At 39.5% G+C, this 18,356-nt stretch overlaps 1 protein-coding gene across 11 annotated transcripts in view; it reads right to left on the bottom strand.

Moving 5' to 3' along the window:
• Positions 1-18,356, bottom strand: part of unc13bb (unc-13 homolog Bb (C. elegans)) — a 187,451-nt gene that overhangs the window by 131,835 nt on the left and 37,260 nt on the right. For 9 of the 11 annotated variants that reach the window (XR_013659497.1, XM_078956187.1, XM_078956188.1 and 6 more), the window contains exons 3-9: positions 7,727-7,826; positions 7,017-7,134; positions 6,656-6,779; positions 2,030-2,103; positions 1,803-1,860; positions 1,003-1,032; positions 255-474 (exon numbers count right to left, since the gene is read on the bottom strand). Coding sequence is in view for 10 of the 11 variants with exons in the window: in XM_078956187.1 (XP_078812313.1) it covers positions 255-474; positions 1,003-1,032; positions 1,803-1,860; positions 2,030-2,103; positions 6,656-6,779; positions 7,017-7,134; positions 7,727-7,826 (724 nt within the window). In the remaining variant the exon portion in view is untranslated. The remainder of the gene's footprint in view (positions 1-254; positions 475-1,002; positions 1,033-1,802; positions 1,861-2,029; positions 2,104-6,655; positions 6,780-7,016; positions 7,135-7,726; positions 7,827-18,356) is intronic. The other 2 variants (XM_078956195.1, XM_078956194.1) reach the window with 1 other exon arrangement.

Below are 18,356 nucleotides of genomic sequence, written 5' to 3'. Positions count from 1 at the left end.
TCATTACTGCCCATGTTTTTTGGGCACTAGATAAAATTTTATGCACACAACAATGGGGTGCATATGTTTATTTTGACTTATCCAATAGGATATGTGTAGTTGTAATAATAAGAAAATGAAAGGTTTTTGTTTGAGAAATACTGAGGTCCCCTGTCCTCAGTAAAATAGAGGAAATAGAATATACATGTTGACTTTTATCGCTAAATGTGTGAAAACAAATATATTGCGGGACTGTGACTAAATTCCAGTATTACCTGCTTCCTATCTCTCTCTGGTCCCTGAAATCCAGGTCATAACTGTGGATAGAGTCTGTACAGCTGTCAGGGTGGTTCTGCAGCCCAGGACCCATGGGGTACTGGTGCATGGATGAGTTTGGTTGAGATGTTGTATGGTAACGAGGAGGCAGACTGTTACTGGTCTCACTGCGGTAGTCACTGTCGCGGTCATCAACAGCACTGTCATGGTCATCTAAAGCTGTACCAAAAGAACAATACATTAATTCCATTTTCAATACATTGAAGATTACATCCAAGTATTTTTGCTACTGACGTCAAGAATTTTTAAGTTCATGTTTTCAGGATACCTGTGTGCAAATGCTTTTGCTTAATAAACACTGCCATCTTCTTTTTTAGTGAGGGAACTACAATTTAAAACTTAAAGGAGAGAAATAATGCAGATTTGTTTTCCAAAAGTTAAAGAGGTAAAGTTGATACATTTGTGAAATGCTCTGGAGGTTCAATGATAGGCTTAATGAAAACAAGATTAGCAACAGAAATACTGGTAGTATAGTAAATACTTTTGTTTCCTAATGGTAGGAAACAAAAGGGCTAGAGGAGTGGGAAAAAAGAACAATGAAAAGTATGTGATACTATATTTATAAACATATAGATATAATGGATGATAATTTATTTTTTATTATGTTTTGTGTTACTTGGGAAAGGAATGACATGAAAATATTGAGGATTGACCAGGGAGAGATTTCCATAAAAGTGAAATACATACTCTTTGGATCAACCCATCCGAAATAGTTGCCTGGTAAAAGTGCAAATATTATAAATAAGAGACTAATCATGAGACCACAGGGCTTATGCAACAATAAAATAAAACAAAACAAAACATGTTGGTGAACCTTTTGTTAAAAATGTAAGGTTAGATGTGAAATTGTGGGCATATTGAGATATACATTTGTCACAATTTTGACTGTGAGTTGATTACTATTTAAAAATGAAAGGCCAATAAAGTTACACACAGTTAAAGCATGGCACGAGGAGAAATGGCTTCCTCTAGAGCAGGGGTGTCAAACTTATTTTCATCGAGGGCCACATCAGTATAGTGGTTGTCCTCAAAGGGCCAGATGTCACTAATACATGTAACTAAAGGTAATGAAAAATATATGTAACTACTCCTTAATGTTAACTAACTCATTATTTATGATACATTTTTAAAGTGACAAATATGGAGTCCTATGTTGTTCATAATTAAATAAATAAATTGCAGTTGCATAGAAAAATATGTTTGCTTGTTACTCAATCATTTTAGATTTGATTCTGTCAGGTTAGGTTATATGGATAGTGTTTAAGTCCTAATTTATAGTTGGCAATTCCAATATTTCAAGTCCGATTCCCCCTAGATATGAATAAACACACACTAATTTTTCTTATTATTTTAAGAAACTGAAAACTTTTATGGTCTTGAGGGCCACATAAAATGATATGGAGGGCCACATTTGGCCCCCGGGCCTTGAGTTTCACACATGTGCTCTAGAAGCTAAGAAAGGTTTTAGAATGAGAGAAACAACTCACAGCACTGAGAGGCAGCAAACGGCAACTGTCCAGTTTGGCCATCATCATGAAGGGGGTACTACCAAAATTGGACAGTAAATAAATATGAAACACAATCAGGAAAGCCTGTTGTTATTTTGTTCAATATAAATCACTGGTTCTGCGTTCCTTCTCCTAAAAAATCACGTCGATAACATCACTAGAAAAAGAAATAAACAATTTCCTATTGATAAATTACTGTACCACACCTCATCATGAATTCCCATCGTGTTGATGCATTCGAGTTTGCTCGTCCAATACATCGCCTCATCCTCTGGGATGTCTGTTGTTGAAAATAAACCAAATGAATTCAATATTACAAATAACCTCTTAATAGGCAGCATACAACATTCATATGGTTTTAATTTCTCGTACACTTTCTGGTAATAAACACTGAAACAGTCTGACAATACCATCAAACTTATTGTGAAATACAAGAAATAGAGAATTTTTTTCATCTTATTCTTTGGTTTCCATTAATGTTTTGGTATCAGCATCTTTCTGAAACAGATTACAGTTATGCCTGAAATAATTTAGGCCCAATAGTTCTAATTTAGATTACATTTAAGCTGTTGGGCTGACATGTAGGCATGACATTAACACTAAAGCCAATGCTTCAAGGAGATACCTTGAAGCACTGGAGAAACCGACATATTATAAACCGCTTTGGTGAATAACATGAACACCAACAAATGAACACACAGCCGTGGAAGGCTTGAAAAGGCCTCAAAAAGCAGAGAGCCAGGTTCTATTTTACTCACCCTGTGTGAACTCAATTAATGTGTTACGTCTACTAAAAACATTTCCTTACATAATGATAGATCTAGCAACAACTGACTGTACCTTCGCAATTATACTTAAATTAAAAGAACCAACCAAGCCAGAACTGCTTTAAATGCAAAGCTGGAATACATTACAACTTAATAAATAAACACCATGTCAGGTAAATTGTCAAAATGAAGTTTAAAACAGATATGCTGTGATATGCTATAATAATGCAAAGGATGCCAAAATAATTTTGATACGGAAATAAATCTAATAGTAATATTATGGATTCAGGGAACAGACTTTTTTTTTTATACAAAAACCTTCTACTTAATGACTGATCAAAAGCTATACTGCAATCAATGTCCTTCTTATTAGAAGTCAAAACAAAAATAGTGGACTTATTTTAGTCTTTAACCAAATAAACAATAAAACATTTATTTACTACAGGCCTTTTACTTATAACATTTATGAGTAGGACAGTCCTTTTAGGCTACGTTCACAATGCAGGCTGAAACGACCCAATTCTGATTTTTATTGGCCCTATGCGACCTGTATCTGATCTTTTCATGACAGTCTGAACGACACAGATCCGATCTTTTCAAGTGCGACCCAGGCCACTTGGGTATGGGTACAGACGATCCTGGCTCCAATGCCTTCTTAAAATGAGAAAATTGTAATTGTGCTGGCTTCTTTGTGAAAATAAATTTAATAATGCAAAAAGAGCTCCGCTGTTGACAACACTGTTGTTGACATCCATTGTTAACGTTAGCTACTTCCGCAAACAACAAGTGACGTTCACCGTTGAGTACTCTTCTGTGCATGTTGGTCAATTCTGGGTCATTTAATGGTCACACAGGAGGTCACAAAAGTTAGCATTTAATTGGAAATGTGAACGCCTTGCAAAAAAAAAAATCGGATTTCTTCAAAATATCGGAATTGAGCATTAAGCCTTGCAGTGTGAACGTAGACTTACTTATTCAAGAGAACTCAGTGGCATATACAGTGCGTTTACATTACTCCAAAGCACCCTAGGATAGACTTTGTCATAAATTCTTTCTCAGTGCCCCCAGCTGGACAAATATTTCTCTGTTACCTCAGAAAACAGACTGGTGGCATTTAAGCATGAGACATGGTCATGGGTCGTATGCGTTAATGGAGGGGAGAGGGATAGGTGAAGGGTGGGTTGGGCTTTTATTGTCAGGGTAATCCCTTCAAATTTCTTTTGGCTTCCAAAGAAAATTGTGATTTTCGTGTTTTTAACATGTTCTTGGGACATTTTTTCTGAGAATGGAGGACATATATGAAGAAAATAAAGCTGAAAATTGTATTTCTGAGTATTTCTTTTTTGAAATCGTGAATCAAGAGGCGATGAAAAAATGACGTTTAGAAAAAAAAATTGTGATGCAAAAAAATACACCAGGCTGGCCACAAGCTCCCTGCTCTGCTCCTTTCTGTTGGATCCACTTGCAGACAAATAGATCTATGTACGTCTTCATTTTCTTCGTCAAAGCTGGCATCTGGATCAAAACTGTATGGCTGGATAGCTCCAGTATTGTTCTCCATTTTTGCTGCACTGTTAATGTTACATTAGGGGTGTGTGGGGCTGTAAGCTAACGGAAGGGGCCTGTAAACGGATGGGTGATGGAAAGGGGGGCGAGGTTGCTCCATGCCAACAGTCCTGCCCAGAACTCAGAGGCAAATTGCCAATGAATTCCTGCCATTCTGAAGAAACTATGTCCTACAAAAAACCTCAGATTTTTAGATTTTGCCAAAAAACAGCATAATCGTAATTAAATGACCAATGAGAACGCTTTGAAAATACAGTGGGGCAAAAAAGTATTTAGTCAGTCACCAATTGTTCTTCTACTTAAAAAGATGAGAGAGGCCTTTAATTTCCAATATAGGTATACCTCAAATATGAGAGACAAAATGAGAAGAAAGAAATTCTGGAAAAATCCCATTTTTTTATTTTTAAAGAATTTGTTTGTAAATTATGGTGGAAAATAAGTATTTGGTCACCTACGAACAAGCACGATTTCTGGTTCTCACAGACCTGTAGCTTCTTCTGTAAGAGGATCTTCTGTCCTCCGCTCATTACTTGTATTAATGGCATGGTTTGAAGTTGTTATCTATATAAAAGACACCTGTCCATAACATCAAACACAACTCCATTATGGCTAAGATCAAGAGCTGTCTGAGGACACCAAAAAAAAATTGTTGACCTACATCAGGCTGGGAAGACTGCATCTGTTCTAGGTAAGCAACTAGGTGTGAAGAAATCGATTGGGGGAGCAATTATTAATAAATGGTAGGCATACAAGACCACTGATTATCACCCTCAATTTTGGGCTCCCCGCAAGATCTCACCTCGTAAGGTCAAAATGATCACAAGAACGGTGAGCAGAAATTCCAGAACAACACAGGGAGACCTAGTGAATAACCAGTAAAGAGCTGAGACTAAAGTATCAAAGGCTGGGGTCTTGGTGTGGGGATGACGGGCACTCTCCCTCCTTCTTTTTGCATTCCATCATCCACCTTAGGGGAACATGGACACTCACTCGAACGTAGGTGCTTTCTCACCTTTGCACAGGTGGTTTGCGTGACAGAATAAGATGTTTCGCATGTATTGGTCTTAAGGCAAAAGTATGTGTGTGTGAACATCGGTTGTATGGTGTACATGTTGACATGTCTTGTATGTGAACATTTTTGGAGCTAACATGTATGTTTCTAACATTTGAGTGTGTGTGTGTGTGTATGTGGACAGGCCCTGCCCCTTTTAGTTTTGTATTACTTATAGACCTTCCTGTAATGACTATAAACATCCAGCAACTTGTTGCTTTATGCTGCTTCACGTTTCTACCCACCCTTCTTTAATCACCCTCCAAGCCTCCTACCCCCCCCCCTTCTTCCCTCCGTTTCTTTTCCGTCCGGTTCAACAAAAAATTGCTACGAATATAAGTAAGATGAATAAAGTTTAGCCTAAATTACAAAATTGGTTAATGGAAATATACACCTAGTGTGTCAAAAGATTCATAACCCCTATTGTAACAGTAAAATATGTCCAACACAAGAGGCTTTCAGCTCTCATCTTTTTGAAAGGACAAGTAAAAATAAATAAATAAATAACAAAGTAAAAAAAAGGCTACCATTAGTAACACACTACGCTGCGAGGGACTCAAACCGTTCAGTGCCAGATATGTCCCCTGCTAAAGCGAGTACATGTGCAGGCCCGTCTAAAGTTTGCTAAAGAGCATTTGGTCCAGAAGAGGATGAAGCATCTCAATGTCCTGGAGTGGTCTAACCAGCCTCCAGATCTAAACCCTATAGAAAATCTTTGAAGGGAGTTGAAAGTCTGTGTTACCCAGCGACAGCCCCGAAACACCACTGCTCCATTGAAGATTTGCATGGATGAATGGGTCAAAATACAAGCAACAGTTTGTTAAAACCTTGTGAAGACTTACAGAAAACATTTGACTGCAGTCATTGCCAACAAAGGGTATACAACAAAGTATTTAGTTGAAAATTTGTTATTGAGCAAATACTTATTGTCCACCAAAGTTTACAAAAACATTATTTAAAAATAAAACAATGGGATTTTGTCTCTCAAAGTTGAAATATACCTTAGATGAAAATTACAGGCCTCTCTCATCTTTTTAAATGGGAGAACTTGCACAATTGATGGTTTATTAAATACTTTTTTGGCAAACTGTATATTGTACTCGCTGTCCCTGAAAATGTCACATGCCCAAAGTAGAGTCCCTGATTGGTCGACGTGATGAGGTGACCTCCCTATTTAAGATTTTTTAACTCACTGCGGCCTGCGGCCCAAATTGCACCGCACAGCTCAAATCCTGTGGCTGCCAGACCTTTGTGCAGCGCCCGCTGCTCAAATCGCACCACAGGACTTCTGATCACGTCTGTATTATTGACAGCATTGAAACTGGCCTCCTCTGCCATGCAAATCGCGTTTGGTGTAAACGCAGCTTTTAACTGTCACAGGTTTGTGCGCTTACAGCACCTGGTGTGTGAAGACGGTTCACAATAGCCTTAACAGCTAACATTCTTACCAAAGGGCAGTTCAAAGCGAGTGTCCAGCAGCACCCGATGAGGCAAGGGGTTCTTGGTGCCGTATATCTCATCTGCTCTCATCAAGACCTCCGCATCCAAGAAAGTCCACTCTCCTGAGCCCTCCTGCAGTTCCATGAACACACATATACCCTATTAATTTTTTAAAATACTCAATGTTGTGGCAAATGTCATCTTAGAATAACTGCAAAAATACATATTTGTATTTAAAATATATAATTGTTTTATGGGGTGAAGTGGCAGCCTTGTGACAAAGCATGAACACAAAATGTCAACATTTTTTTTTATTTAGTGCCAAACAAGTTCTTTTTTTTTTAAGGAGACTACTGAAGGTAAACTGACCTCCTCAGACTGGCGAATACTTTTAAGAGGAATCCAGGTGGTCCCAACCATAGTGTCCCAAATGAGCCCTTTGTTCCAAACCTCAACGATGAGGCCAAGGTCCAGCCGGTTGATCTCACTGATTCAAAGATGTGTTTCAAGTGTACATATTATTTAATATAGCATTTAAAGCACAGATATTTCTGAATGATTACAATTATAATTTAACACAGGTATTTCAGCTGTCATAATCCAGCCCTGCCTTGTTTCATTGAACAACCTGTTCAAAGGACTCAAAAAAAGCTTGAAGACAGCAGCATAATAGCATATCCAGAATGAAAGGAGCAGTAGGATGGGGCATTAGCATATTTGCATCTGTAGCAGTTTGGAACGATCAATCAAGCAAATAAAAGGAAGTTGGGAGAAAAAAATAATCAAAGAGATCAGCTAATTGGTAGGGGAGCTGTGGAGAGGGCATCCAGGTGCAAGGACAATGAGATCTCACCTGCTGAATTTAAAAGAATAAATACACATGGAAAAGAACTGAAAGCAAAATATGTCAGTTTTAACAGGTATAAACATGAGATGTCTGAGGAGCTACAGCCCTCCAAAGTCTCAACAGGACTATGACGTCTACTATATGACTTTTACTATATTTAAAACAGTATGTGAGTCTTATTCCTAAACTACCTAACAACTTTTTTTATTATTGTACCTGTTCAATAACTTACAACATGAAGTCTTGTTCCCAACAGGGCTGGTCCCCACGCACGGTGATGGTTGTGCTTTTAACATTCTGCACCTTCAATGTTACATAGGTGTTAAACTTGTCTGAAACAAAATGAATAGGGTCATTGTTAAAATTTCAAACAAGTTCAGAGTATTGATAGAAATACACAAATAACTTAGAAAAATCCAGCATAACCAATAAAGGCAGGATTTAATACGGTACGTTTTTACATTTGATGAATACATTTGGAGTAACTCTCCAGTTTTAAAGTCGGCTGAAACAAAAAAACGGAGATTAGTTTTCTTGATTAAAAATCATCTTTATACAAGACGCAGCTTACTTTGTCTTTTGGCTGCTCCTATTATAAGTCACTACAGCAAATCACCCGCCTCCATCTAATCCTTACCTCTGCACCCTCCACACTCCCACCAACCCCCATCTGTCCTGCTTAACTACATGAATGTACCGCATCTTTGGTCTTCCTTTAGTCCTCTTCCCTGGCATCTCCAAACTCAGAAACCTTTTACCAACATAATCACTTACCCACTTTTAATGTTAAACTATCTCAATCTGCTTCGCTTCATTTATATCCAAAACATCTAATATGAGCTGTTCCACTGATTGGTTAATTTCTGATATTCTCTATCATTCTCCCAAGGAGAACCTAAACATCTTCACCTTGGCCTCTTATCTCTTTCTAAAGCTGCATTTACACAGAACGCAATTCGCATGACAAAGACAGCCAGTTTCAAGGTTAAGTCAATGGTACAGACAGGATCTAAGGTCCTGCAGTGCGATTTGAGCAATGGGCATGGCGGTCTGGAAGCAGCGTGATTTGAGTGGTGAAGCAGGATTTGAGCAGCAGCCAGAGTTAAAATATTTAACCTCTGGTGAGTTTGCTGCGTTGCGTCAACTTTGGGTAAGTGATGTTTACAGTGACAGTAGGTCTGGGTAGAATACACATCCAATATTGTGGATCAATCCGGTGGTTCTCCTGGGTTTCCATCCATTTCCATAAGTCGCTGCACCGCTTTCGGGGCAACTTTGTTTCTGGAGCCCATTCCAGCCACTGTTGATCAAAGGCGAGCGGGTATTCCCTTGACAGTCTGTTGGAGGGCCCATGGAGCTGGAGTGATCGCGCTAGCTATGCCGACTACTGGAAGGCGAGCTGGTGGCCAGACAGAGAGATGCTGTGGCATTGAAGAGGTGGTTTGCTCAGGCCTTCTGAACTTTCATTGAAACAATCACAAAAAGCTCCCCTTGTTTTATTCTTTTTTTTCTCCCTCGGGTTAATGCAGGAAAACAATCCTTCAAAATCAGTCAGACAGAAACGGAAAGACAGCTGAATCTAAAAAGACAGGTGTATCTTTCAGACACAGCAGTGGGAGTAAAGATCCTGGTACCGGGAGTGTCTCTGAAGATATAAATCCAGATATGGAAACGTGTTTCCCGATGTTGTTGTAGAACTCTTCAAGATCAATAAACCTGAACTCTAAACATCTTTCATGAATGAGATGAACAAAGATGCCACTCCATGTAGCGATCAGGCTAAAAACATTAGCTGCAAACTCCTCCCACACGCGGCCGGGCGTCAAGCTAAGAACACAGTTTTGGACAGGTGGTGAGCAGAGAATTCGCAGCGCACTGAAAGACTCTCTAAAACAATACCTTGCCTGCTCTCATCATTGTCTTCTACTTTCCTCCTTGCCGATACTCTGGTATCACACATTACACTTGAAACCTTCTTCCACTCGTTCCAACCAACTTGCTCATCATGCCTTTACACCTCTATCTCAAACTCTCGCTCTGGACTGTTGATCCAAAATACTTAGTCCTCCATTTACAAGACACAATGTCTATTCAAAAAAAATCTTTAAACCTATTTTCCTTTATTACCATAATGTTAATCTGTGGAAAAAAATTACAATCAAGATTTGCTCAGATTAGAATACAAGTTATGTTTTTTTTAAACTAACTGACAAAAACTATTAAATAGAAATTAGAAAAATGAACGAGTTCCAAAGTAAACCAATCAGTCAATACAGTTTCAGCTTAGGTATTTAACTGACTTTTTCCACATTCTTACAGTAAGCCCTGGCTGCGGCCTGGGGAACGCTCTACATCGCGGGATGCCTGAATGCAGCATAATGTTAACCCAAACCACATAACGCTGCGGAATGCTAACCCCGCCCACATTCCATCGCGGAATGCTAACCCCACCACCCATCCTAGGACTTTCTGTCAAGCTATTTGTGTCTTCCAATGTCGGTAAAAACTATTTGTTTGTTTTTTTCACCTGTATTATTTCTGTCTTTGTATAGAGACACATTGCAGTTTTATTGGACGATGACATGAAAAACAAATGCCTGGGTGTGCATTAAAAAGTGAAAATAAGGGTTAAGTACTAAAAACTGGTTAATATTTATTTATTTTGTAAGTGAACATGGTATATAAAAATAACATTTAGAAAGGTGAAATGTCTACTACGGATGTGTAAATATATTTTAACATGTACTTTTTGACTTTCAGTGCGCTCTGTACATGGGGGCCAAATGTGTTTTCAGTGAGGTGTGTGTAAATTGTGATCAGTTTGTGTCAAGTGAATTCGAGACAATTTTGGGTTCTGGCACAAACTGACCTAATGTGCATTTATTTCTTCAAAAGAAAACATGCAGGAAATTAGAAGATGGTGGTGTCTTCATCTAATTAACTTTCCAATGGCGCAAGTTCTCTTTATATGATCACACTTTAAAATCTTTTTTTTTTACTACATGTTTTACTGAACACTATGGATGGACCTTTTGTTCAAATTTTGATAGTGAACATTCATTGCCATTGATTCACCAAGGTCTGAAGAAGAAAGAATGCAGGCCAGAAAAAGGCATTGGGAGAAGTGGAAACTACAGGTGAGAGGAGGTCATTTAATAATTAGGCGTGTATTTAAGCACTTCTTTGAAGGCTATTGTTAATCCCACTCCCACTTTCAGGATGAAGATGCTTCACTGAAAAAGATGCGTTCTGAATCCATCTCTTAAGGTACTATTGAAGCTGTTGTACATACTATGAAGGTAAAAATGCTCCAAAAAGAACGCACTTGTAGATTTGACTTGAGAACTTGTAATATAGAATGTGAAAACTTGTGCATCAAAAATCTGCATCTGTGTGTAAAAATCTTTTGCTGTGAACTGACAAATTTCCATTTGCATGTGTTGATCTAATCTAATATTTTTATTTATTTTATTTTAATCCATATGATTTATAATAAAGCTGCTCAATAGCCCTGGCCCTGTTGTCCTGCTATAACAAAGATGATCTTCCTGTTGACGGTCCGTTTGCAGCTGTCTCGCTGTATGTCTGCATTTAAAGCACGAAGAGATCATTTCTCATTAAAATGCAGGAAAAAACAAACTTTTTTCTTTAGAAATGCATTTGTAGTTCACTCTCTGTGTTAAAACAAAATGATTGAGATACTTGCTGTCACATTTGAACGTTTATCAGAAGAGTTATTGAAGCAGGAAGTCCAATTCTGTGAAGATCTTTCTAACTTTATTAAGTTCTCCGAGTCCTGCATTCCGATTGGTTGACTCCGCCTCCTCTAACCCTCCCTCCCCCCAGTTCCATTTTCGGACACATCAGTTTTGACACAAATTTCTCGCAAGGAATGTGTCAGAATTCAGAGCGCAGTTGTAGCGCACTTGTGATTTGCGCCAGCAGATTCGAGCACACGCAGAAGCACATTTGAGCAGTTGTAATCACAGATTTGGAGTTGTAACTCTAAATGAACACATGCAAATGGAAATTTGTCAGTTCACAGCAACAGATTTTTACACGCAGATGCAGATTTTTGATGCACAAGTTTTCACATTCTATATTACAAGTTCTCAAATCAAATCTACAAGTGCGTTCTTTTTGGAGCATTTTTACCTTTATAACATACAAACATAAATAGTTTTCCCCTGAATGCTAGGGCTGGGCGATATGGCCTAAAAATAAGACGTCCGATTTATTTTTTTTAATTCGATTTCCGATTTTTTTTCCCCGACCTTAAGGAAAACTATAAGTACAAACGGCAGAACTCTTAAAGCAAATTTTGCTTTTATTTAATCAAATGCAAGTCAAATGTAACCCCCATTTCTGGGATGAATAATAAATAAACGCAAAGCAACTGCTTCAGTGATTGTCCTCCACCGTGCCCCTTTCCTGTCATATGCGGTGCCTTGTGCAAAGGATTTGGCTACAGTTAACTGTTTTTTAGCTATGTTTTTTTGGTCACTGCAATTTGTTCGCCTCAGGGAGACTTGTGTTGGAATAGGTTTGTTGTGCTGCTGCCTTTGACTGCGATGGGCTCTAGGCAAATGTTGCAGCGTGGGGTCTTGCTCCACTTCTATCGCAGCAAACCTATACCAGTTCCAAACAACAGATGATTATATTCCTTTCTTGGGAACAAACTTCCCACTCTCACCAGTAGCCATGTTGTCGCTTGGTGTTTCGTGTGTGCTATGATGTTGTTGTTTGTCGCTTGCCAAATTGCCATGTGAAACCAACGCTACAGCAGCTCAGGGGAGTCAGAAATGCGCCATTACACAAAACTTGATTTAGTTATTTTTTTAAATATTTTTTAAAACAAAAAATTTGAATGAATTCATTCAATCGATTTTTTGCCCCGGCCTACTGCATGATTTCGTTCTCTGTTAGATTACTCTGGGTGACCTTATAAAAGTTTAGGAGATGGGATGTCCAGGATCTTTTTTTAGTGTAATTTCTATATTTTAATTTTCATTCTGTTCCCTTTGTAGTGGAGGGTGACTTGACAACCAGCAGTGGGACAGGAAGGAATGTATGTAGCTTTCTTAACTCACTGTGTGCCCCATCTCCAATATCTACTTTATTAATTACTAGTGGTGTAATGGTACACGTACTTGTACCGAACCGTTTCGGTACGGCAATTTCGGTTCACATTTGTACCGTTTCGTTTTTTTTGTTTGTTTATTTTTTCCCCCAATGTAATAACTTTGCGCCGAGGCGGAACTAATGTTACTTGCGGTATTCCACCAAGACTCTCAATGGTGTTTGCACTCGCGCGCCTGTAGGAAAGAGGGGGGGCAGAGCGTAGGAGCGTGCAGCGCAAGAGTGTGCATGAGCGCATTCAGGGTGTGTTGCTCAGTTCCCCGCAACAGTAATAAAAAAGGTTTCCTCCAAAAGAACGGAGGCTGGTTCTATCGCTTAAGTTCAAATTTATCTGCAGATTAAACGCTTCAGAGAATACTCTCATCTTGGCTATAAGTAACATTAGATTTAGTGCCATACGTTTCCATTCAAATTTATGGAAACACTGGAGGGACTGTCTTTTTATTTGTTATTGTAATTAATGCTTTTATGGTGTGGTATGTATATGTAATTTTTTTTATGTTGGTATTTATTTTTATCCTTGTTAATTAATTTATTTTAACAATAAAATATTTATTTATTTATAATTTATTTTTATGAACTTTTTTATTAACTGTAACTATACACTGAACCTCAACTTGTGTATTCTTTTAAATGTAGTGGGACTGTGTACTCCTTTTTACTGATTGGACCATGAGTCTGGAATAAATTCTATCCATCTATCTATCTATCTATCTATCCATCTATCTATCTATCTATTGAAGGAATTTATATTTTTTGGTCATTTCATTAGGGTTGTCAGTCTTAAATTTTTATTACATTGAAGATAAGTCATTTGCTGAAGTGTGTGCTTTAACATCCTTTCAACTCTGAAGTTGCTTCCTAAAGTTGCATATGTGAGAGGTTTCAGGAATGCAGCTCCAATCTCACCCCCCCTTCAGGAGAAAACAGTCTTTGATCTTCTAAGGCCATTTGGTTGTAGGTCTGACATGGGCCATAAATTAACTATCTCTGGTACTGTAGCTGTGGGAACCACTCCAGGCGTCCGCTCAGGTGTGGAGAACAAAAGCTTTATGATCTACTGTATGCATGCTGGGAAGATCCGGACACCTTTGTTAAACTGTTAAATTTGTTAAACTTAATCCGGTGGAATCCCGTGGTTTTCTTCTTCTCGACTTTTTTGAACATGCAACAAGGAAAGTAATCTCAAAGCGACAGGATTATTTCCTACACTATCTATCTATCATTAACCCGCTCTGGAAGCTCTGAGGGTCCGAACGGGAAAGTGAACCCCGAAGGTAGATCTTCTTTCCACGGTCAGAAACGTGCAGTTCAGGTTCAACAGCTATTAGGTGACGGAGTTGACAGTGCGCATGTCAACAGTATCAGCATGGCTAATGTATCTCCTTACGATCTCCTGTGTGGTAATACTTTGGCTTTGTTGTCTGCATCAATTAAGGGAAAGGACAATTGAATAAGTCGAATGCTGTGTGTCAACATTAGCTGCGTTTACATGGACAAAAGCATGCCCGATCGGAAGAAAAATGCGCATATAAACACGCTGTTCCGAATAGTCTGCCCTGATCAGACTCGTTCGGATCAAACTTTCTTTCCGATTGAAATAGGTGGGTTATGCCGATTGTTGATCCGATCACGTTGCATATAATCAGTTTATTACGATTGTGTGTCACTACTGCTCTGGTTTACGTCACGCATAGAAGGTGCGGTGCTTCAGAGAAGGTTTTGAAACGCATACAGGACTGACTGGCTGCTCCGCGTGAGTGAACCGTGTCTGTGAGCAGAGCAGCCGGATTTATAGTTTTGTGTTTGCAGACAGGGAGATGGTGCTTAGTTACGTGTGCGCTCCGGGGGGAGGCTTCCAACCCACTGCTCTGGGTTAGCGGCTGCCGTACTCAGGAGAACCAAGCAGAGCTAGGACCGCCAGCTCACCACCGGCGTCTGGGGCGGTGTGTGAGCTTTTCAAGGCAGAAATGCCGCTCAGTCCTTAGAAACCGGTTTAAACAATCACATGGATTTGTGTTACCAGTCGTGTCCCGACAAAAGGCAAAACACACACAATAAATAATAAAATAACAATTCATAAAATAGCAGTTGATATCAGGCAGATTTTTTAAACAGCAGTACCAAACCGAAACGTATCAAACCGAGCCCTATGAAATTCTGGATCGAACCGAATTGAGATTTTAGCGTATAATTACACCCCTATTAATTACAGTTTTTTTTCTGTGCAGGAAGAAGATGCCTTATACACTACACCATTGAGGCAGGTAAATTGTGCAAATTACAGTCCTTTCAAGGAAGATGTTCCCTGCCTGATGTTCTGAAGGTGAATGAAGGAGAACAGAAGGAAATTTTGAAAGAGCTCTAAAACTGCTCCCTCATGAGTGAATGTGGTGAGAGATTGATGTAACTGAGGGAGCTTTTCATTTTTTCATTTCAGTTTTTTGACGACTGTTAAGCATTGTGCACAGAAATTATGGATAATCGAAAATTATAGGTATATGTGTGTTTTGAGGAACAGTAAATCGCAGTGTCTGCTGGTGTAGCCAGGGGACATCCTAGACAGGTCACCTGTCTTTTGCAGGACCACAATCAAACAGCCATGCACACTCACATTCCTAACAATGGACACTTTAGATGATTAGGTGATCAATATACCTATTAAGCAGTTTTTTGGGGGTGGGAGGAAGGCCTGGAGAAAACCCACTAATGCATGTCTAGCATGGGTTCAGAGGTTTTACTTTCCCCGTCTAACTGACCTGAGACTATGCACTCCTTGAGTTGTGAGAGACTGAGCTGAAATACACAACAGTTATTACATAAACAATATCTTGGTGGAACCTGGGTGTGATAAATTATACATTTTATATTCTGATATAATTTCATCCAGGCTAAATGTTGTTAGCGCCCGTTAGTCTTCACCTAACCGTTCTTCCGGTTTCGTTCTGCCACAAAAAAGCACTGACCGCACAGATTAAAAATAAAATGAGCGAACAGGCGCTTCATAATAACCATAACATAACAATAATAAAAGTACGTTTAAAAGATCATCTCGTGTATTACGGAGCTGCTAAATAGATGGGCTAGTGTCACTATGACTCTGAGGTAAATTCACTCCTGAGCATGCGCTGTTCTCTCCATCACGCAGCTGACCGGCTTTTCCAAGCCCGTTGGTGATGGTGGATTTTTTCACACTGCTTTTAACGATTGCTTTTAACTTGACAGCTGCATCATATTGTAGTGGCGATCACGTGCACGTTGGGTCTAATGGCACCAAAAGATTCTGGGATGCGGCTGGGCATGCGTGTTTCTTTTTGTTGAACCATGACTGAAGTGTCTAAGACCTGAAGTCAGGTCCATGCTGTTTGGCTGCTAAAAGGTGTGTTGATAAATAATTGGCTAGTTGCTTGGAGTTGGATTATGCATTCAACCCATGCTCTAAGACCGAAAGTACGTTCAGGGCGGCCGCCAAATAAATCCACAAATTAGCCACGTCACTGAATAAGCCGCAGGGCTGTGCGCACAAGACAAAAGTAGTGGCTTATAGTCCGGAAATTACGGTATATGAAAAACAGGAAATGTTAAAAATGAAGTTTAAATGTTTGTCCAACATCAAAAGTGTCCAACAAAAAAGTATCTTCTATGTGATGCTGACAAGAAGGGTATATATTAACAGCTAAAGGTTTAAAAGAAAAGGCATCAAGCAATACTTTTACTTTAAAATTATTCTCTGAATCCATTATGGGTTAAAACGAAAGTTCATTTTGAAAAATTACTCTAAAATCCCAGGTCAGTGTATATTAAAGAATGTAACAGTGAAGGCATAATCTATATCACATGACAAACTGGGAGGTTAATTCTGCTTTGGTTTAACAGGGGTGAAAAAGATCAAAAGAGTGAAAGTCTACCCCTTAAGTAAGCCAAGCCAAACAAGGCCAGCACTTTGACCCTGTTAATCTCCTGATATAGCCACCCTCATGCAACACATGGCTCCAAATGCCTGCTGTGAATTCCAGCTCTGCTTTGTGTGCTCAAGAACGCAACAAAAAGCCAAAGATGACATGAAAAGAAGTCACCCCTGAACTTCTGCTGTTGCAGAAAAAGGTCACAGTTGATCCTGATACAACCATGAGCGTTAACTTGCATTAAAGTGAAAGGAGTCATCTGAATGCCTGTTTTTAAAGACTGCCATTAATAAAGGTAAATATGGCAGGTAGCATGTTCTAGTAGCAGCACAACACGTGGAATGATCCGCAGCTGCTGCAACTGGGTGTTCAGACAATAGTATCTTTCAGTATGTGTGCTTTCACACCCAGTGATCTCGGCCGGCCTCCCCCCGTCACCAGTGACGGATTGCAGAGCAGAAGATACTGTTTGCTCCAGCTGTCAGCATTGAGTAAAGCAAGCCATGGTGACGGGGGTTGAGTGGATGAGGATTGGCAATCAGTGTCACATCCGGCAGCTTTTTCGGTTTCGCTGTAAAATGAGAGAGGCATAAACTTTCCAGGTCTTATGCTCAGTTTCCCTCCAGACCAGGGGTCGGCAACCTTTACCACTCAAAGAGCCAATTGGATCAGTTTCCCATAGAAATAAAAGCACAGGGAGCCGCAACACTATGGGTGTTAGAAAAAATCATTTTGCCGAATTATCGAGATAGTTCATTTAGTGATACTTGTTTTGATTCAAAATGTCGAAAGATTATTTATTTTAATTATTTATGAGCGTGTGAGTTTTCCTTTGATCTTTTGTCCATTTTTCACAACCTTGAATTGACTTTTCCATCTGTCAAACACAGAGTTAAGATGAGTGAGATGATGGAAACAATTTCACTTTGATGCAGACTTCTTTCCATTTTTCTTCTTTAAATCCAGTTAACCTAATAAAGTTTATCAATATTATAGATGACGGATCCGGAATCATAAGCGGTGAGTCTCAGCCCCTCCCCCGCCTCTCGACCTGTTCAAATTCTCTCCAGCTCCAAGTTGTTTTCCCCCACGTGCAAACCCCCCCCCCCCCCCCCCCCCCCCAGCGTGTTCTACACAGCGCAACATACAGTCATCATCGCAGCAAGTTGACAGGATAGTAGTAGGGGCGCCCTTACGCAAGTGTAATTACTTTTACTTTTACGGGAGAAAAAAAAGGCTTTTTTTTTGGCGCTATGAGATGGCCACTGACTGTCTTTTTAGAAGAGCTTTCTATCCCATAACATGGCGTAAATGGCGTATACTTATATAGCGCTTTTCTACCTACAAGGACAAAGCGCCCAAAGTCACAGACCCATTCACCCATTCACACACACATTCACACACTGGCGCCTGCCTACCACCAGAGGCAAGGCGGGAGTTGAATCTGCAATCTTACAATCATAGGTCGAACGCCCTACCGCTGCACCACGGCCGCCCCCTAAATAACAGACGCTGTGTTCACAGCTGCAGACACACCCCCTAAACAATCTTAGAACATCATGGTTATTTTACAAAACCACAGAGAGCCGCAGCACAGAGATGAAAGAGCCGCATGCGGTTCCGGAGCCACAGGTTGCTGACCCCTGCTCCAGAGGAATCCAGATTTTGCCTTTGTCCCCAACACCCTGAAAACCCTAAATATCTGCGATATATGTCCAAGTGATCTCTCAGCACTTTTAACCTGCAAAAAGACCTACATTTGTTTAAATAGAAATATTAAACAAATTACATTTTACAAATCCACCAAAAAGATAAAAA

This window comes from Oryzias latipes, chromosome 12 (assembly GCF_053564925.1).
Source record: "Oryzias latipes strain Hd-rR chromosome 12, Olatipes_Hd-rR_3.1".
NCBI lineage: Eukaryota > Metazoa > Chordata > Actinopteri > Beloniformes > Adrianichthyidae > Oryzias > Oryzias latipes.
This window is presented reverse-complemented; position numbering and strand designations above follow the sequence as displayed.